Source organism: Pediculus humanus, genomic scaffold (genome assembly GCF_000006295.1).
Source record: "Pediculus humanus corporis 1103172108110 genomic scaffold, whole genome shotgun sequence".
In the NCBI taxonomy this organism is placed as follows: Eukaryota; Metazoa; Arthropoda; class Insecta; order Psocodea; family Pediculidae; genus Pediculus; species Pediculus humanus.
This window is the reverse complement of record NW_002987682.1, coordinates 78,976-100,454: the sequence shown is the minus strand read 5'-3', so window position 1 is coordinate 100,454 and position 21,479 is coordinate 78,976. Positions and strand designations below refer to the sequence as shown.

The 21,479-nt window shown below is 31.0% G+C and overlaps 6 protein-coding genes across 6 annotated transcripts; 2 read left to right on the top strand and 4 right to left on the bottom strand.

The window, feature by feature from the left end:
* Positions 1-1,229: 1,229 nt before the first annotated feature.
* Phum_PHUM409100 (angiomotin, putative) lies at positions 1,230-6,187 on the bottom strand (the record flags this gene model as incomplete). The annotated part of the gene is made up of 10 exons (XM_002428859.1): positions 1,230-2,243; positions 2,908-3,205; positions 3,309-3,444; positions 3,520-3,842; positions 3,945-4,134; positions 4,226-4,397; positions 4,499-4,644; positions 4,722-4,989; positions 5,109-5,498; positions 5,588-6,187. The coding sequence occupies 10 exons, from the start codon at positions 6,185-6,187 to the stop codon at positions 1,230-1,232; spliced, it is 3,537 nt and encodes a 1,178-aa protein (XP_002428904.1).
* Positions 6,188-6,303: 116 nt separating this feature from the next.
* Phum_PHUM409090 (DNA primase large subunit, putative) lies at positions 6,304-7,922 on the bottom strand (the record flags this gene model as incomplete). Its single annotated transcript, XM_002428858.1, has 5 exons — positions 6,304-6,336; positions 6,429-6,837; positions 6,905-7,051; positions 7,133-7,656; positions 7,767-7,922. 5 exons carry the CDS (start codon positions 7,920-7,922, stop codon positions 6,304-6,306), a joined length of 1,269 nt encoding a protein of 422 aa, XP_002428903.1.
* Positions 7,923-9,337: 1,415 nt separating this feature from the next.
* On the top strand, positions 9,338-10,124 carry Phum_PHUM409080 (Heat shock protein 67B2, putative; the record flags this gene model as incomplete). The annotated part of the gene is made up of 4 exons (XM_002428857.1): positions 9,338-9,449; positions 9,522-9,716; positions 9,812-9,974; positions 10,061-10,124. 4 exons carry the CDS (start codon positions 9,338-9,340, stop codon positions 10,122-10,124), a joined length of 534 nt encoding a protein of 177 aa, XP_002428902.1.
* A 3-nt stretch (positions 10,125-10,127) lies between these two features.
* Positions 10,128-11,818, bottom strand: Phum_PHUM409070 (pre-mRNA-splicing factor cwc25, putative; the record flags this gene model as incomplete). Its single annotated transcript, XM_002428856.1, has 6 exons — positions 10,128-10,305; positions 10,426-10,651; positions 10,726-10,949; positions 11,038-11,160; positions 11,299-11,604; positions 11,658-11,818. The coding sequence occupies 6 exons, from the start codon at positions 11,816-11,818 to the stop codon at positions 10,128-10,130; spliced, it is 1,218 nt and encodes a 405-aa protein (XP_002428901.1).
* A 350-nt stretch (positions 11,819-12,168) lies between these two features.
* On the top strand, positions 12,169-12,864 carry Phum_PHUM409060 (U1 small nuclear ribonucleoprotein 70 kD, putative; the record flags this gene model as incomplete). Its single annotated transcript, XM_002428855.1, has 3 exons — positions 12,169-12,275; positions 12,346-12,564; positions 12,657-12,864. The coding sequence occupies 3 exons, from the start codon at positions 12,169-12,171 to the stop codon at positions 12,862-12,864; spliced, it is 534 nt and encodes a 177-aa protein (XP_002428900.1).
* A 3,592-nt stretch (positions 12,865-16,456) lies between these two features.
* Positions 16,457-21,189, bottom strand: Phum_PHUM409050 (ATP-binding cassette transporter, putative; the record flags this gene model as incomplete). Its single annotated transcript, XM_002428854.1, has 13 exons — positions 16,457-16,640; positions 16,766-16,974; positions 17,052-17,266; positions 17,342-17,668; positions 17,790-17,951; positions 18,039-18,209; positions 18,293-18,386; positions 18,489-18,650; positions 18,747-18,847; positions 18,922-19,027; positions 19,961-20,130; positions 20,736-20,914; positions 21,128-21,189. The coding sequence occupies 13 exons, from the start codon at positions 21,187-21,189 to the stop codon at positions 16,457-16,459; spliced, it is 2,142 nt and encodes a 713-aa protein (XP_002428899.1).
* Positions 21,190-21,479: the final 290 nt, after the last annotated feature.

The window sequence follows — 21,479 nt, the reverse complement described above, 5'->3', positions numbered from 1 at the left end:
AAAATAAAATAAAAAAAAATGTAAAAAAAAAAAATTAATAAAAAATTATTTATTACGAACGATAATTCTAAATTTTAGAATCGCCCGTTTTTTTTTTTTTTTTTTTAAAGGCACTTTTCACATATAATTATTATTATTATTATTATTATTATTATTATTATTATTATTATATCCGCGTATATAAAACTACGTTTCCGTTACTACCTCTCTTTTCCGGGGGTATACAATTAAAAATTATTCGTTTTCTTTTTAAAAAAAAAAAACTATTTCCTTCCCTTTTCTCGACTTCCCCCTCCGGGAAAAATAAAAAAAAATTAGGGAGGGGGGAGGGGGCAGACAGACAGAATGAACGAACAGTGGGGGGATATCCTATTCTAATCTTTTTTCTTTTTAAATAAAAATTAAACGACCTACAACACAACAACTAACGACTAAAATAACACAAAAAAGAAAAGGAGACGAGTGGAGTGAAAGAGAAAAGTGATTTCTTCTTATTGACCTTTAACCTTTAACCTTCAACCTTTAAATAATAATAATCATTCGACGACGACGACGACAACACAAAAGCATTTAACAAAAAAAAAAAAAAAAAAAAACAAGACTAGATCCGGACGCGAGTTTTTTTCCTTTCCAAAACAAACAAATAAATAATAATGATAATAATATTAATAATAATAATAATAATAATAATATAGATTTAAAAGTTATTATTATTATTATTATCATCATAGATTTTTTTTCCCGGTGATGTTAGAAATTTTTGTATTTGACTAGTCGTAAAATGAAACTCGTTCGACTATGACGACGACGACGACAAGGTGAAATCGTCGGCCATATTTTCCCCTCCCCCTTTTCTCCCCCTCATCATCATCATCATCAGTGTTATTATTATTATTATTCAGGGTGGTACGAAAGAGATTCCGGAAACGGGGAACCTGTTAACTTTTAAAATGGCAGTATCGATTCGGAAAAATAGAAAAAAAAAAACTGAAAGGCACACGGCGAAATTCTCCCTAACTACCCCAAAATAATAATAATAATAATGATGATGATAATGATAGTAAAGACGATGATGATGATACTAATGATTCGGCTCCCTCCGAAATTACTACGTAAAATTTTCTTTTAATTCCTCTTCGGTTTTCTTTCGAACCCGTCGGATTTCCACATGGGGGAGGAGGGAAGAGGGAAGAGTCGGATTCGTTTTTTTTTCTCTTTTTTTCCCCCTATCAAAATTGTATCCTGTACTTTCCACTCGACGGAGTTTCACGGGTTAACGACGACGAACCACGCCTCGTCGGAGACGGAGAAAGGAGCCTCACCTTGGACTGATCGGAGGACGTCGACATTCCCGTCGCGGAATCTCCGCTCGCGGCACTCGCCGCCGAATCCCTCGTCCCTCTCGTCGAGGGATTCGAATCCGAACTTATCCTTATCCCGTTTCCTTTTCCATCCCCGAACCGTCCGTAATCCCCGAGTTTTCTCGGATGCGGTAAAAATGATTTTTTCACCGTGTTCTTGGGAGAGGTTTCGACGGGCGGGGTTTTCCTGGTATCGCTAAACCTGTTGTACTCTAATTTGTTTTGACCGTCGAGAGTCGACGGAGTCGGGGTCGGTGACGGCGGCGGCGGCGGCGTTTTCCGCGAATCGCATAACCTCGCGTATTCGAATTGTCTCGGACTTTCCATCCCAGTATTTTTCCGCGAATCGTAACGTCCGAAATTGGACGCGTCCAAGGGCGAGGGAGTTTTTCTCGCGTCTCCGAAACGGAAATCCATCTTACCGGAATCCGCGGATCCTTTTCTCAATTCTCTGAATCTCGAATATTCCAATTTGGATTGATTCGTGGGTCTCGGTGGCGGTGTCGTCGTTTTCGTTATGTCTTCCGAACCGCTCGAATTCGTCGATGCTTTCCTCGCGGTTCCGGCTTCTCCATCGCTCAACCGTCCGTATTCGCCCAATTTACGGTCTCTCGATCGTCGGGGACGAGGAAGAGAACTCGGTGGTAAACTCCCCCCCCTTTCCGACGATTCAGGCATTCTCTGCCTCTGCGAACTTCTCCCCTGTTTCTCCAATAAAAGCATTTCCTCGGGTTTATCCTGTTGTTCCGAACGAACCAATCCGCCCAGAAATCCTCCCGCGGTTTCGAGCCCTACTACACCCGCCAATAATGGCTGGGATATTTTTCCTTTTCTCGGCGTAGTGCTTGGATTAGAGAATCCTGGAAAACAGCAAAGACCTCGCTGAAATAAAGAAGAAACAAAACAAGAGATTTGGGATGGATTCTTGAAGGAAACAAACAAGACGTCCATCGTCGCGCAAGACCCCCCACTCTAAACAAAAAAAAAAAAAAAACTCTTGGCGACTCGAATCGTCTTCATTTGTCAAAAAGTGAAAATCGGTTAATGCGGCACACAAAACAACATGAAAAAAAAAACGTTAAGTGGCACACATGGGTGGTGTTAGGGTGAGTTTTCAATCGGGAAAAGGTATAATAATAGTAATAGTAATAATGATAATAATAACAACAACAACAATAATCAATCGGCTGTTATGTCAATCATACTCTCTCTCTCTCAAAAACAAAATAATAATAATAATAAAAACAAATACCTGATACAAATCGTTGAAGTTTTTAAACTCAAAAAAAAAAAAAAAAAAAACCACCTGAAATTTATACTTAAAAACTACAACAACAACAAAACCTGATAAACCTGATACACATTTAGAGAAAAAAAAAAAAAACAATAATGATAATGATAATAAAAAAACCTCTTATTTTTTTTTTCTTTTTTCAATCAATCGTTATTAAATAATAAGTATTATTATTATTATTATTATTGTCGTTCGTAAATTCAAATTGATTGAAATAAGAGTGAATGAAAGAAAAAGAGAAAAAGGAAATACCTTGCTCAGGAGTTGAGAATCCAATTGCGAATCTAATTCTTTCAATTGATCGTCCAATGATTTTTTAGTATCGTCGAAACTTTGATTCCCTCCGAATTTCCCACGGTAACTCGCGTAACCGATTTTATTCGTGGAATCCCCGTGATAACTCAATTTGGATCCCGATTCCGTTCCGAAACTCAATTTCGATCCCGATGAATCCCCGCCGAAACTTAATTTCGACGATGAATCACCTCCGTGGTATCCGAGTTTACCGTTTGAATCGTTGCACGTTAACGATGACGTCGTCGTGTTGAAACTTTTTTGAAAAAAAAAAAAAAAAAATTTTTTTTTTTGTAATCGAAACTCTTGTTTGTGGTGGCCGGGTGGGAAGGAGAGGGTCTTCCCCTCTTTTCAATTACCTGGCACTTGTCGTCGGGTGATAGGTCGAGGGATGAAATAATTTACTCGCGGAATCGCTACATCCGGAATACGACGTGAATCCTGCACCCGATGTTAAAACGCTTGACACCGTTGAAAACACACCAGACGTAGGACCTGATGACATTTACATTCAATCATTATTTCATTCCATGACAAGAGAGATAATCATTACAACAAATTCGAAAGTACCTAATTCTTCTCTCGAAACGGAAGTACCCAATAGATCCGTGTTGAGACTTCCGTGAGGCGTGTGATGTGGAGATCGGCCCAAAGCAATACTCGGGTAAGACGCGGATACTTCTTTGTCGTAAGTGTGCTTTTGCAAAACTTTTATCATGGCATCCTTTTCCGCCAATTTAGATTCTAAATCTTTGACTCTAGCCTCTAAATCGGCTACCTTCTTTTGCGCCGCGTGTACTTCGTCCATGTGTCGTATTTTTTCAGATCTAGCCTCGGCAATTAATTTTTCCGTTTCTTGACTCGTTTTCTCTAAGGCGGCTATTTTAGCATCCCTGAGAGAGAGAGAGAGAGAGAGAGAGAGAAAAAAATTAACCACCCATATTAAACGCACACGAAAACCAAAGAAAAACTAATGAAAAGGAAAAAGTCCCTACTTTGGAAGACTAGCAGCATCGATGGCAGCTTGACGCAAAGCACTTTCTTCTAAATATCTTTGCTCCCATTTGGCAACTTCTCCTTCTAACCTCATTATTAACTCGTCCCTTTCTCTTAGTTTTCTTTTTAGTTCGGAATTTGATTCGCCGACACCTGCGGTTCCACTATTAGAACCACTCGCATTCGCGCCTACATACAGAAAAAAACAAACGAAAAATTTGTGAGACGAATGATTACATGGCGGCAACGTAAAATGATTTAATTTTTCGGGTTGGCAAACCTGTAGAATTATCCGTTCCCGCATTTTTCGCTCTTTCCGCTCTCAATTCACCTTCCAGTTGTAACCTTAATTTATGTTCCGTTTGTTCCCTTCGACTGCTCGCCTGTTGCTGAGTAGCCAATGCCGATTTTAATTGTGCCACTAGTTCAACGTACATTTGTTTTTTGCGACACTGAAACACCAATAATTAAATAAATAACCAAATCATCATCATCATCATCATCATCATCATCATTCCGTTGGGAGGAAGGAAAATAATTTTTTCAAACGCACCTCTTCTTCTAACCTGACTACATTTTCTTGAGCATTTGTTAGTGCCGTGTCTAAAATGTCGATGTGAGTTCTTTGCTCTTGAAGAGTCGCTCTCTGAGCAGCCAATTCAATTTCTTGCCTTTCTTTACTCGCGACTAATTCCTTATCTGCGACAATTGACAATTAATTAATAAATTTAGGTTCGGCCTAACGAAACCTAAAAACGAGGGATGAATGCAATTACTTTGAGTGATGAGTTGGGCGATTAATATATCTCTACTGTTCAATTCTCTCCTTAGTGCTTCCGGTGCATCTCCAGATGGTATTCTCGTGGATAGCAACTGAGATGATAAGACTTCAACTTGATCCCTTAGTGACCTGTTCGTTTCTTGCAATCGTCTGCAATCGTTTTGTAACCTATTCCTCGCTTCTCTTTCCAACCTTCCTCTCCTCTCCGAAGACTGAACCAATTCTTCCTGAGCCCTGTGAACTTTTGCGATTTCTTGTTCGAGCTAAAAATAATAATAATAATAATAATAATAATAATAGTATCAAAAGCAGAATGTTTGAGTAACTCCTTTTTTGGAATTCATTCAACATAATTAAACGCGCGAAAAATTATTTAACCTACTTTTTGCGTTTTGGCAACTTTTTGCATGTACGATTCGATTTCCGATTTAAGCCTACTATTCTCTTGTGCAAGACTATTGACCATTTCGGCCCAACGTTTTCCCCCCTCGCTGAATTCTTCTCTTCCTTTCGTTTTCGGTCTACCGACTCCGACTTTGGATAAATCCGGCTGAGATTTCGATAATTGATTCTTGTCTTTTTTACCATTCTTACACCTCTGCATTAGAATCGTGCTCGGAGAGCTATCGACGAATTTTCCACCCGGATATTCGGGTGGCGGATTTTCTCGTCTGGTTAACGAATGTCTTTTATGTTCGCTTATTGGATCCATGGCTTCTTCGACTAAAGACGATGGCGGAACCTTGACTTCTTTGGCTAAGTGCTTTAAAACCTTCAAAAAAAAAAAAGTACACCGATGACACGCTTGGCAAAATTTTAAAAATTTAAAAAAAAAAAAAACCTTTTTAATTTCTATTGTACCTGAGACTGATTCAGATAATCGTCGGGAATATCCGTGATGTCCCTAACTCCCGAATCGTAGAGCAATCTCCCGTTACCATCGTAACTGGTTCTGTCCTTCCCGCCGCAAAGGGAAGGAGAAGGAGAATTTGATCCTTTCTGTAGAACCAAAGGTTTATTGTTGGGATCGCTCTGTATGTGCGAGTGATGTGGAGAATTATTTTCCGATAAATTATTTCCGTCTCTAATACCCGACAATCTTCCTCCCCACGACTCGTCCGCATTGTGAATAATTAAAGTGTTATACGAACATGTCGACACATCCAGACTGCTACGATTCGAACCTAATTCACCTTGTTTTAAACTGCTCCGATTTGAACTTGGAGCCGTTAAATTTTCCTGACCCTGAGGCTCTTGACGTGCCGTGTGTCGAATCACGTATCTTTCTTCGTGACTTAAATTTTCATTCGATGTCGAGACGTCCGTTTCGCTCCCGCTAAAACTTAGATTTTGCGGAAAACCGTTCGGAGATTGTAAATGCGTTTGATGATTCCTATTATTTCCGTTCGTTTGATAATTAATGAATCGATTCGGTTGAAGTGCGCTCATTCTTTGGCTCATATATATTTATATAAATATCAAAAAACTAATAATATATATATATAGGTCGAAGAAGATGAATTTGAAACATTCGATCATCACATCCTAAAACAAAATAATAATAACAACTACGTTAATCAATGCAGTGTTGCACTTTTTTCTTTTTTCTGCTAAAAAAAAAAAAAATACAATAAAAAATTACTTTTTTTTTAAAAAAAAAATTCAAATTCAAATCCTTAATTAATTAATATTTTCCATAAACAATATTTTTAGCAATGTTATAATATTGTAACGGACTTATAATACAATAATTAATTTCGCAATCGGTATTACATAAAGAATTATTATTATCATTATTACTACCACTACTACCGTAATTGAATTTTTTTTCATTTTTCTTAAATACTTTTTTCAAACAAGACAAATAAACGGCGCAACATTTTTTCGGGGCATTTAAATTTTTATATTTAAAAATATCTTCAACGTCTGGTAATTCCAATATTTTTTTCGGTAATAATTTTTTCAATTTTTCATCCGTCACGTGTTGAAAAGGACAACCGCCGTCCATTTTGGATTGTACACTATCGATAAATTTCGAACACGAATGACTTGTTTTAATACAATTATTTTTTCCAATCAAACCGTACAAATGTTCTATTTGATATTTATACCTAGTAAAAAATTGAAATAATAATAATAATAATTTTTCTTATTCTTTTTAACGCAACGACAACAAACGACTCATAAACCGACCTATTTTTACTCGACTCCCACGTGTGAGTACAATTCGATTCCTTTGACGGTTTTTTATATTCTCCTTCCCAAAAAGATATGTTTTCAATAACGGGCACACCGATATCTTTTAAAAACAAAGTGTATTGATACCTAAAAATTCATTTTTTTTTATTTTTTATTTTTAAAACCAAAAACAATCAATCAATCAATCAATCAATCAATCAGTCGTACCTTGACTCGTATGACAACCTATGAGTTCGCCTTAATATTTGATGAAGATTTGACATGCAAGGAGGAAAAAATTGCGAATGTGAATCAATTTCATAGGCTTTAACAGGCTTTGTTGTTATTGTCGATGTTAAATTTTTATTTATTTTTCCATTAAGCAAAACATCAAATCTCCTTATAAGACTCCTTATTCTATCATCTTCACCATTGTAAATGACATTATCAATTTCATTACATTTTTCAATGAGTTTCATTTCGATTTGTAAATAATTCGAATAAATCATTTCGACAATTTTTTTCCAATGGTTACATGGCACAATCGCTTTCCCATTACATAATTCAACTTGTCTCTTCGATATTAAATTCAATGGAAAATAAAATGGTAGGATTATATTGAATTCTTCGCATTCTTCAACATGTTCATCGACAAATACATGCTCATAATTTTTTATTATCATATCGATTATGTCGACAATCAATCGCAATCTATTAAATTTTCTTTTACTTAATTTTGTTATTTCTTTACACTGATAATAATAATAATAATAACAAACAAACAAACAAACAAAATTAATTTTATTATGTCAAATCAAATTGTTTCATTAAAAAAAAAAAAAAAAAAAAGAGAAAAAGATACCTGAGATAAATAAATCAAATTTTTCTGCAAGTCAATAAATTCTTTTTCGATTTCGAAAGGTTTCGATAACATTTTTAATTTATCCATAAATATTTTCGTTTCTCCCCGTATGAATTCATGTGTGAAAATTGGATTTTTAATAGCAATGAAAGTCATTAATAATCGAATTGATTTATTATTACTAACGAGTGAAAATCTTTTCTCATCGTCGAATAAATTAAACATGGATGAATAATGATAATAATAATTGTAACATTGAAATTTATCATATAAAATTTCTTCTAATTTGTTTAATGTAATTGAAAAATTACACATTGTATTGATTACATAATTAATCATTATTTACTACCTTGTTAGATTACTATAACAGTTTTTTCCTATAATTAAAAATAAAAGACAAAAATCAAATCCTAATCGTTTAACAAATATGAAATGAAATGAAACAATTATCAATCAATTTTCAACATTAATACATATACAACATTTGATTATAGACAAATAATATGATGAATAATACATAATAAAACTCACTTGTGAGATATAATAAAACATTATTTCCGTTATTAAAAACCTTTTCGATATGAACATAAACCACATGAAAATTAAATTGTAAATAATTAATTAAACCGTTTTCGGCCATTTTCAAATCGACACGATATTTTTAATAATAATAATAATAATAATAATAATTCATGTAAAATTAACAGTTTAAAAATATCATTTGTAATCAATTTGTAAGGGGTAAATATATATTTACAACAAAACCGATTAAATAAATGGTAAAATTCGTTAAAAAGCAGAAAAATTTCAAATGATAAATTTATTACACGAATGAGTAATATTAATATACATACACATTTATTTATTTCTAGTTAATTCCAAATCTGTGTATTTACAAAATTATTATTATTATTATTATTATTATCATCTACGTAACGTAATAAATGTTTCATTATTAAAATAAAAAACTTACCGATAAATTGAGTGATGAAGAAGAGAAAAATTATAATTTTTTTTTTTGCATTCACACACACACACACTTTCATTCCATAGAAAAATTAAAGGAAAAAAACCCGCATATTTTCAGTTCGAGTTTCTTCCGTTACGATTCTCATAAGTTTAATATGAAATTCCATATAGATGTCGTTGTATGAAAAACAAGGGCACGTTCAAGAAAAAATTCTTTGAATTCTGAAAATTTTCGTCTCCTTCGTCGCCATATTTTATTTATAATAGGTAATTACATGAAAGAAAAAATATTTTTGAAATTTAGACATTATCGGTAAAATAACAAAAAAGGAAATTTACATTTTTTATTAATTTATTATTTATTTTTTTTTTTTTACCTTATGTTTTATATATCTTCCTCCCGATGAAAATAAACTAAAAAAAAAATAAATAAATAAATATTAATGATAATTTTTTTTTTTTTTTAACTTTATCAATAATGACATTCATTGGTTGATAATAATCAAATTATTAGTATTATTATTATTATTCTCATACGAATGTTATATTAGATAAAAAAAAAAAAAAAAAAATTTATATTGATTTTGTCGCGATATACAAAAATGATTGTTTCTAGATTTTTACCTTTATTAGTAACAACTGTCAACAGGTTGACAGTAGGTAATCAAGTCAGGAATCTTGTTAAAAGTGTTCATTTAAATAAAATACACACAGGTAATTAATTTTTACTTCATTTTTTTGTTTTTTTTTTCTCCTTTATTTTGTGATTATGTTTGTTTTCTCCAGGTAATATTTTACAATTTAATAAATCATCACAGATGGAAGTCGATATTGATAGTCAATTACAAGATCCCAATAGACATCATAGTTATGATGAACTTTTGGAAAAGAAAAAAGATAAAAATGTCGTTTTGGTTGATGTAAGAGATTATTCTGAAATAACTCAAACTGGTAAACTACCTGGAAGCATTCACATACCATGTAAGATAATAATAATTTGAAAAAAAAAAAACAAAATGAATGATAACAATTTTACTTACTTGTTTTTTTTTATTATTATCTTTTCAATCAACAAGTGGGAGAATTGAAAAAAGCACTTTCCGAAATGTCTCCAGAAAATTTTAAAAGTCGATATCAATTTGACAAACCGAGTAAAGACACTGAAATAATATTTTCTTGCAGAGGAGGAAGGAGAAGTGTTGAAGCACTTAAATTAGCATTGGAACTTGGTTATCACAGGTATGATATGTTGTCATTTGTTATGTTTTTTAATATAAATAATAATAATAATAATAATTTTTTAAAAATGTTTACTTTTGTTTCAGGTCGTCTAATTATAAAGGGGGCTGGTTAGATTGGGAAAAAAATACCAAAAAAAATGACAGTTGAATATTAGTCTGCTTTATTATGATTAGCAAGTTTGCTATTGACCATTTCTCTAAATTGACCGAGTATTCTATTTTCTCTTTTTTGTCTTTCCTCTTTACTGAACATGGCCAAAGCTCGTTTTTCATCTGCGGAATAAATTTGATTTTCTTTTCTAATACGAACAGCTTCCATTCTTCTATGTCTGTTAAAATAGAAAAATTAAAACATTTAAAATTATATATTTTTTTCTAAAAATATTTAAGTTTGGATATAATAAATGGGATTGAAAAAAAATTTTTTTTTGTTGAAATTAATAACAGACCTGCTACCGCTCATAACATAACCGACAGCTTCGAATGCGGCTATTTGATCTGATGTCAAACCGATTTCTCCTCTTCTTGGTATTCTTTTACCTTCAGCGACATAGGCTGCCATGGCAGCACCTTCTCCTGGTAAAAGAGCTTTACCATAATCTTTACTTGATAGTGCCACCTGAGCTTTTGGCACTGGTCCAATCATTCCATCTTCTTCATCACTATCATCGATTTCTTAAAAAAGAAAAAAAGGCAAAAATCAATTTTAAAATAAGATATAACGACATTATCGATAATTATAATCTTACTATCTTTTTCCACCCAAAGTTCTTGTACTTCATCATCATCTTCAGAAGAATTGTCGTCACAGCTGGAATTTTTTTTCTTCTTTTTTTTTTTTGATTTTTTCTTTTTTTTCATCATTTTCTTTAATATTTTTTTTAATTCCTTCTTACTTTTTTTCTCTTTTTTATCTTTCGACACCATATTCTTGTGAGTTTCTTTTTCCTTACTACTTTCATCAGCATCGGAACTAATTAATAAATAAATTATTAATTGGATAATAATGTTTCTCATAGCTTAAATAATAAAAGTTTTGGAGAAAAAAAAAAAATACTCACTCTGAAGCTCTTTCAGGAGATCTTCCCCAAACATGAGAAACACCTTTTAATGTTATTTCAGCCCTTATTTCTCTTCTTAATATCGCATTCGATCCATCATCTTTACCACCATATCTGTGATTTCTATTTTTTTCCCTTTGTAAATTATTTGAGAATTTATAATTTTCTCTTTTTCTAAAATTTTAATAATAGACATTTTAAATTAAAAAGTTATGTAAGTAAAATATGTTATTAATGCACGATATTTAAAAAAAAACTTACTCCGATTTAAATTCCGGAGATATATTCCTTAATTTTGATGCTCTTGAATCCCTATAATAATTTCCATCATATTTTGGTCTCTCTTTATAATTATCTTTTTCCCTGTGTTGTAAATATCTATCTCTGCTTTTACTCCTGTTTCTATAATGTCCACCGATTCTATCTTTGCTCCTGCTCCTGCTTCTACTTTTACTTTTATTTCTACTTACAGGTGATCTATGTCTATTTCTGTATCTGGTATCGTCTCTGTATCTTTCCCTATTTCTGTCTTTGTTTTTATATCTATCTCTGTCTTCATCTCTGTCTCTGTATCTATTTTTATTTCTCTCTCTATCTCTGTATTTGTCTCTTTCATTAACTCTGTTTCTACTCCTGCTCCTACTCCTGCTCCTACTCTTGCTCCTACTCTTGCTTTTACTCTTGCTTCTACTCTTACTATTACTCCTACTTCTGCTTTTGCTTTCACTACTACTACTACTACTGCTGCTGCTGCTGCTACTGCTGCTACTTTGTTTGTCATATAAATTATCTCGTTTATTAGACCTAAAACAGGTAACGTAAAATGAGAAAAATATTCATTAAAAAAAAAAAACTGAAAAATAATTCTTACTAACATTATTAAATAAATGAAAATTTAATTATAGTTTTACAAACGATTTTAACTTTAATAAAAATTAATTAATAAAGCAAGTTGATCACTGCAGGTTTATTTACATCACTTGAAAAATAAATTTATTGATCGTGGCAGTAGAAACGTTGCAGTTACGTTATTTTTATGAAACTCGAACGACATTTATTATAACTGAAAATATTTATGTAAAGAAAACTTTTTTTTTTTAAATAAAAATAATTTTTTTTAAATGTGGAATCATGAGTTGGACTCCTTTGGCAATCGAATATGATCCTTTAGCTGTTGGTAGTATCGATGGAACGGATACAGAGCCTCACGACATGGGAGTAGTTCGGGCTATTAACAGGTAAGGAAACATAGTAAATAATGTGTCAAAATTTGCAATTATTTGACTTGCTTTTTTTTTTTTTATGCAGCGAATATTATTCGGATACGTCATTATCAAGCAAACCGGAATGTACGGTATTTGTGGGTCGATTACATCCCAAAGTAACAGAAGATGATTTGAAAATTGTATTTAAAGAATATGGAAGAATAAAAAAATGTAATGTTATAAAAGATATTGTTACAGGAGGTTCGAAACAATATGCTTTTATTGAGTATGAAAAAGAATCCCAAGCAGACAGAGCATACAGGTAGAAAATGATGATGTTATGTTTATAAAGAGAAATCGAATTGAATAAATATGTTTTAATAAGGTTTACATCATTTTTAAATTATATTTTAGAAGAGGACATAAAGCATTAATTAGAGGTTTGGAAATAATTGTTGATCGAGAATTTGGTCGCACGATGAAAAATTGGAAACCAAGAAGACTTGGAGGTGGTTTTGGTGGTAGAAAAGAATCTGGACAATTAAGATTCGGATGTAGGGATAGACCATGGAGACCACCGATTCTACCAGAGAAAGACAAAGAAAAATCTAGAAATAAGTGATGAATAAATGACTGAAAGTTACCAAATATAGCAAATGATGAATTTGCCAATTTCATACTAATTTTTTGTAATAAAAACTTTTTAAAAAAATAATAAAATTATAACTATTTATCATTGCTTGAATATTGTTACTAAATGAAAATTTTTCCTCTCCTATTCTTTAATTTAGAGAAAATTGTTTTAAAAAAAAAAAACTTGTTAACTGTCAATCATTTATAAATATTACTTAGATATTCTAAAAAAAAAAATGTTTTTAATTATATAACAACTTGAATGATCCGGTTATTGAATAAGGAAAAAAAAAAAAAAATTTTTTTTTTATCATACTAACCAGTCGGCGGCAGGCAATATAACAAATTAAAAAGCTTAAATAAATGAAAAAAAAAAAAAAAAAAAAGAATTCTACATAAAATTTCGCATTAAAATATTTTCTTTTTTTTTATATATATATAAATATTATCAGTAAATTAATCAGCCTCGAGGCTAAAACCACTCCTTAATTAAATTTTAAACAAATTAATTTTTCGTGCAAAATTTTATCATCGAATTTATCAATTTTTTTTTTTCTTTTTTTTAAATTAAAACTTTAAAAAATATTTTTTTCCACTCCTCCCCCCCCCTCGTTTTTTTTATAACAAAAACAATTTTTCAATTTAATTTAACTACACAAATTATAAAACAAATCAAACATTTTTCACTACTTGTCAAATCCGTCCGCCATTTTCGAATAAAACCGTTACGACTCTTTCTTACCCTACTCACTCCCCTTTACAAATTAATACCGGAAACGGAAACCTTTTTAAAAGAAAACAAATCGACACGTTGCCTGCCTGCCTCCCTTCCCCCTTTTTTTTTTTAAAAAGGCCTTTTTTCCGTTAGAATTCAAACGACAAAAAATTTAATAAATATGCTTTTCATTTTAATAATTACTTTTTATTAAATTATTATTATTTAAAATATATATTTTATATTATTATTATTATTATTACTTTTTAAATTAATAAATTTACATATCATATATATATATATTTATCGCAAAAGAAACAAAATAATAATAAAAATAAAAATTTAAAAATAAAACTTATTTATTTTAACATAAAATAAAAATAAATCATTGATTTTTTCTTAAATTACAATTTCATATATATATATATATTTAAATTTTTTAAAGCATGTTCATATATATATATATATATTATTTTCACGTTGTTATTATTATTATCATTACTCATTTGTAAAGTCGTTTCTTATTAATAAATTAAAAATTCGAAACATATATATGTATAAAATAATAATAATAATATTAATTTTTTTTTTATTAATGTATTTACTTACACATAAACTAACTCACATATTTCTTTATTCACATCATAATACAATTAATTAATAAAGTTTTTATTTATTTATTTATTTATTTACTTATTGATTTTATTTATTTTCGTATTATTATTATTTTATACATAAGAGCAAAACGAATAGAAAATATATATATATATATATATATAAAAAAATCATAATAATATATATTTAATATTTACGACGGTAATAATTGATCGTTATGATGATGATGATGATAGAAAGAAGAATAAGAAGATGATGATGATGATTATGATTATGATAGTAATAATAATAATAATAATTTTTGTTTTTCTTTTTCGTTTTCGGTTATTAAAATTTAAATAAAAAATAATAATAATAATTTTAGCGTAGTAAAAACGTGTTTGTACGTAATAATAATAATAATAATAATAATCGTATCGATTTCGTTAAGTGGAAATTTTTTTTTGTTGAGAAAAAGGCACGTTAAAGAAGGCGGCTGTAGTACAATAAAATATATTTAAAAAAAAAAAAAATTATTTTTGATCGAAAAAAAAAAAAAAAATGGCAAAAATGTTGTATATAAAAGGAATAAAAATTATTGTTTTACCTCTCTTTCTCTCTTTATCCCTCTTTCTTTTTCTATCCCTCTCTTTCTCTCTCTGTCTATCCTTCAACTTTTCCGACGGCACTACTATTACTATCATTATTATTATTATTAAAATATTTAAAAATAATTTATTATAATAAATACACTTCCTTTATATTCGTTCTTAATCGTACTATTTCGTTTAACTTCGTTCTCTTTCGTCGTCGTCGTCGTCGTCGCCATACATACAATATTTTATTTATTGTTTACTAACCGAAAAATCTACTATGCATCCTTGTTTATCATACGTATAATATTCTCTCTCTCTCACACTCGTTCGTTTCTCATTACAAATTTTTTTTTTTTTTTTTTAATATATTAAAATTCAAACGATCGATCACCGAAATAAAAAAAAAAAAAAAATTATTATTTTTAGTAATAATAATAATAATAATGATGCTAATGTTACACATAATGATGATGATGATGATGATGATAAAACGAATGACATTTTATAATATATATATATATATATATATATATATATATATATATATATATATATATATATATATATATATATATAAAATAAAAAATATATTTTCGTACGCGTGCGCGCACTCGCACACACGCACACTTACACATTTACAAACACGAGGAAAAAAATTATTATTATTATTATTATTATTATTATTCATTTTCTTTTGTTTTGTAAATACAAATGACACAGCCGTTACATTTTTTCCCTATTGCATTTATATATATATATTTCGCGTGTTTAAAACAAACACACGCACACACACACACACACACGCATGCGTAAATGTGGAGAAACGCATATTCGCACGCATATAACACACGTGCGATATTTAATATTTATTATTTTTGACATATTATTAATAAAATCAATTATTTTACACTATTACTACGACACTATTCACAATTGTCCACATTTCTCTTCTCTTTTTTTTTTTGGTTTATTTCGTTAATAAAAAAAAAAATTATTTATATAAAATCATTAACGATAATAATAATAATAATAATAATAATAGATAAAAATGATAATGATAATAAAATGATTTTTTTTTTTTTTAATTACATAAAAACACAAATTAAAAAAAAAATATATATATATATATATATATATATATATATACGTATTAATTTTAACATTGAGCGGAAACCGGGTAAATGTATATATGTATGCATATATGTATATATATATAATAATAATAATAATAATAATAATAATAATTTTTTTTTTAACGATTTTTTGTTCGATTTTTTTGTTTTTTTTTTTCCATTTTTGATTTTTTTTTTTTTTGTTTTCTCGTCATATCGTCTCGTATTCTTTTCGTCGTCGTTAACAATTTAAAAAATAAAAAATAAAAAAAAAAAAACAAAACATTTCCCACGTTTTTTTTTTTTTGCTATTCCCACGTCGTCACCTTTTCTCCGAATCGTTCCTTTCCTTTCCTTCCTTTCTATTTCCACGTCGTTATTCTACTACTACTACGCGGGGGGGGGGAGTTCGCAGCATCCCACGTTGAGGACACACACACGCACACACTTTTCACGTGACGTGGAATCGAATGGCGTGGGGGGAGGCGGAAGGGGAGAGGTGGAGGAAGGGAATTGAAAAAATAAAAATAAAAAATTGAAAGAAATTTACGACGTGATGCGACGTCACTTGGGATGACGGAAATATCTGAGAACGATGTAACCTAAAAATCGAAATAGTAATAAAAACAATAGCAAAACCAGTGAATTCGCCCAAAGAGGAAGACTAGCCCCCTGTGCTTCCAATATTGCTTCCACTGGAATGTAATTTGTCGTGTTGCATATTTCGAATTTCGATTGAGCTGCACACCTGGAAACACAAAAACAAAAAAATGTAAAAACAAAAAAATTTTTTTCCCGGCCCCCCCCTCAGGGAAGACATCTACCGGTTGAATTTATAACTAAAAAAAAAAAAAAAAAACGTGAAAAACTAACTGAATTTTAGCTCCGTCTCCGAATTCGACCATTTGCATGTTTTGATACGCGTAATGAACCATGCTCAGATACTGCATCCATTTTAACCATACGGGGATATTTGTCGCCAAATATCCGCCGAATAATTGTGTCGCAAGAGTGTACAAGGCACTGATGGTTATTGAAACTTGCATGTCCATACAGCAAGCTCCGACGAAAAACCCGACACTCTGAAAATTTTTTTTTTTTTTTTTAGTTAATTTCTATCAATTTTATTATGGAGTCGACGGAAAATTGAAAATTTTACCTGCGCTACGACGGTGTTCAATAGTAAAAATGCTAATAAAGTAAGAAAAACCGTCGGACTGTGAAAACCCAGCATCGGATATGATATGAGATGGTAAACGGCTGGTAATGTAACCGTTAGTGGTAATTCTCCTAACATTTTGGCAAGGTAATAAGCCGAAAGACGATACGATCCCGATTGCCTTTCTTTGTTAATAACTTCTCTTTCTGGAGGGACTAAATGACACGAAAAATTAATCATCATCTCCATCGCCATCTTGGATTAAATTAAAAAAAAAAAAAAAATCTTACATGAAGAGAGAGCGCCAAAATGCGCAAACAACATCCAATAAGTCGTTGAAAAAAACATCCAACCCTGAATATCGTGAAGTGATTCTTCTTTTCTTTCAAGTTGAAACCACAAAAGACCCGCCATTGCTCCGAGTGCTATAGTTTGAACCCAATTAAGTTTCGACAACATTCTCGGTCTTGCCTCTTGAAAATTTCTCTCCGATAAAACTCGGAGTTGCGTCCAAAAACTCGTAGGCCATTGCCAGCTAAGATCATCGTCGGAACTGCTCGTTGACGAGGAACCGTGACTTTGGTTATCCATCCATAATTTACCCTCTTCACCTTTAACTTCGCGAACGGTACACAAAAATTTTATTATTTTTCATTTGGGAAAAAAACTCTTCGAGAGTTGCCCTCTCTCTCTCTCTCTCTCTCTCTCTCTCTATATCATCGTAATAATAATAATTACCTATTGTTGCGAAAACGTTTGTTTGCGGTGATGGATCGACAACGACGCACATTTCGACAGATCTACTGTTAATATAATGTACAGGGACGGGAACAGAATGAGACGTCTGCGTCGGTGACCAAACATCACGATGGCAGTGACAAGCGTTAGCTCCTACGTGTCCTATTAAAAAAAAAAACGATTATATTGTGACCAGTTTAGGTTAATTTTTTTTGTCTTTTTTTTTTTTTTTATAGAAAAAATTCTCACCTTTGTTTTGTACGTGATTCGATTGATAATTATTCAAATATCTATCACAGGCATTCACTGAAGTAAAATTGTCTGGCAGTAGTTCTTGAGGATAATCCGAACCTTTCCTCGATTCTTTAGCAGCGGCAATTATTTTCTCTTTCATTTCCTCTGAACCTTTTACTTGTTCCACTGCATACCGGAAACGGAAACAAAAAAATAAATAACAGTCGATGTCGTTTGTTTATGTGCACAAGATATTAACATGTACTCACGTATAAAATCGGCAGGATTATAATGTGGCATTACGGGCAGTCCAATATTGTTGAAAAAATCAACAACTTTATTTACTGGTCCAAAGTATGCAGTCTGGAAAAAATTAATAATAATAATAATAATATTAATTTTTAAAAAAAATCAAATTCATTTCGTTTGCTCTCCCCCCCCCCTCTCTCTCTCTCTCTCTCTCACCTGTCCATTGCAAAGCAATAGTAATTTATCAAACATGTGAAATATTTGTGACGAGGGTTGATGAACCGTAACGACGACAGTTTTCCCTTCCGTTTCCGCATACTCTTTCAAACACAGCATCAAACTAAATGCTGAATGAGAATCAAGACCGGAAGTTGGTTCCTGATTTAAAGAAGGAGAAGAAGAAAAAAAAATGATTAAAAAATTTTTCCTTTTGCGTTCTCGTCTGTTCAGTCAATCCAACAACAGCACACTTACGTCCAACAGCATTAATGAGGGATTTGTTAATAATTCGCAGGCAATATTTGCTCTCTTTTTTTCACCTCCCGATAAACCTCGTTTTAAGTAGTCTCCAATTACTAAAACAACAATAACAAAAACAATAATAATAATGATAATAATAATAATTTTTTCTTTTATTTCCATCACTTACTTGTATCTTGACAACTTCCTAAATCCAATACATTTATTATGTGGTCAACGTACTGCATTTTTTGGGAATATGAAAAAACATCTGGTAACCGAAGACGCGCTGCATACTATAAATAAATAAATAAAATCTGTTGGTAATTAAAAAAAAAATGGCGGATCCTGCAAGAGCAGCAACAGAAGCAACAGCAGCAATCTTTGTCAAGTTCGATAAACAATATTATTATTATTAAAAAAAAAAAAAGAAATTTATTTATTTTTTGTAAATGTCAAACGGATAAAAAGAGATAGGAGAAAGAGAGAGAGAGAGAGAGAGAGAGAGAGAGAGAGGGGGGAGTAAAAGGGCAACAAAAGTAACCTTGAGTAAAAGGATCAAAGGCAATTGAACCATCGTCATGTTAATCAATACAAATCAGTTCTTGTCAGTTTTCCCTCTAACTAACGATATCATCAATGACAATGGGTAACCTTATTGTAAATTAATGTGGTAACGAAAATCTTCATGATGAACTGTCATATTCACGCTGTTGCACACACACAACAAACAAACAAACAACAAACAACAAACTGTTGAGGGCGGTCAACTTTTTAAAAAATTTTCATTCAAATAATATCAAACTTTAATCAATTATAACTAATATGAATGTTAGCAATAATAAAATATTTTTTTTTTTTTTTTTTATCAAGGTCTCCTCCTAAACATTGAAAACATTCCATGAAACAAATAATAATAATAATAATAATAATAATAATAATAATAATAATAATAATAATAATAATAATAGAGTTAATGATAATTTGTGACAAATTTTTTATATATTTTTGCTGTCGTTCGAAACGACGCTCCACAGGAGGACATCGTTTTTCTTATTTTCGTTCAATTTTTGATTTAATGGCCACGAGTATAAATTGATGTTGTTAAAAGAAAATTTGTTATTTTTTTTTTTTTTACTAACGACATTTTCTTTTTCTCTCTTTCTCTCTCTCTCTTTCTTTTCCTTCGGTTCTTTCGTGAACTAATAAATAAAAAAAAAAAAACTTACTTCTAACGTTTGCCTAAGTGTGAGATCTGGAAAGAATATATCTTGCTGTAATACGTAGCAAATCCTTCTTTTCCATTTTTTACTTAATTTATCCCTATTTAAACGTATGCTCCCTGAGTCCAATTTCACTCTTCCCGATAAACAATTTAATAATGTTGTTTTTCCACACCCTGAAAAAAAAAACAAAAAATTTGTTAAATTCGCCAGAGAGAGAGAGAGACAGATGGTGATGGTGGTGAAAATGAGAAGAATATGAAAGAAAACAAACAGAATTTTTTTTTTTTTATTAAAGTTCTGCATTATTATTATTATTATTATAGAAAAATACAACCACGAACGAAACACAAAATGTAATATTTTCTCACAAACAAAGTAACATAATTCTCATTTGCAGATGAAACATAAAAAAAAAAAAAATATAACGTTACAATATGAAAAGGAAACTGGTAAAAGAGAGAGAGAGAGAGAGAGAGAGAGGGTGTGTGTGTGTGAGTGGAAAAGAAGAGTATTGCTTTTTATTTTATTTTGAATTCTCATCGCAATGCGAAACATTCGTGAACAACAACAACAACAAAAAAGAATTCATTTAAAAAAAATTAATACGTTTTACAAATGGAGCGCGGAAAAAAACGGTTAAAACGTGAGTTTAAAAATTTCTCGGAATAAAAAATTTTCAAACGTGGGTCGTTTACGAGTGGTACAGGTACACGCACGCACCGATACCAGGAGAAAAGAAGAAGAAGAAGAAGAAAATAAATAAATAATAATGTAATACCTGAAGGTCCCATGACCGCAAGAAGTTCACCAGGTCGTACGACGCCGCTAACATCTCTTAATATCGGCCTTTTGTTAACGGTTACCGATAGCCCACTGAAGACCAGCTCCACGGGTTTGTGGGGTAGATGTTGATGTTCCACGAGGCAAGGAAAATGAGCCGACGTACCATTTTCAACTCTGTAATTAAAAATTTTAACAAAAAAAAAATTACAAAAGAGTTGCCAACTTAATTAAACACGTCGATCGAAACGTCGTGGAATAAGAAAATGAGAGAGAGAGAGAGAGAGAGAGGAAAGGGAAGGGGTGTGTGGGGGAGGGGAAAACACAGAATAAAATAATTACAAACAAACGAAAAATAATAAAAATAATAATAATAAGTTTAAAACCTACGTTTTCATGCCTTTTTTATAATTAAGCGTAGCGAGTACATCAGGTTGTACGAACGGTGACATTATATTAAATCTTATATGACACGAACAAATCTTCATTCCGAGAATATGAATGACGTTTCTAGGAAATACAAGAAAAAGAAAAAGAAAGAAAGAAAGAAAGAAAGCAGAAGAGAAAAAAAAAAAAACTCGGTGAAACGTCGTAATGAAATATCCCGGATGAAGAAAAAAATGAAAAAAAAAAAATTAGGATCAAATATCGAGGTGAACGTTTCATTTATAGTTTCGCACACATTTCCATGAGCGAAACGACAAAAAAAAAAACAAAAAAAAAAAAAACAAAATGGAGAACG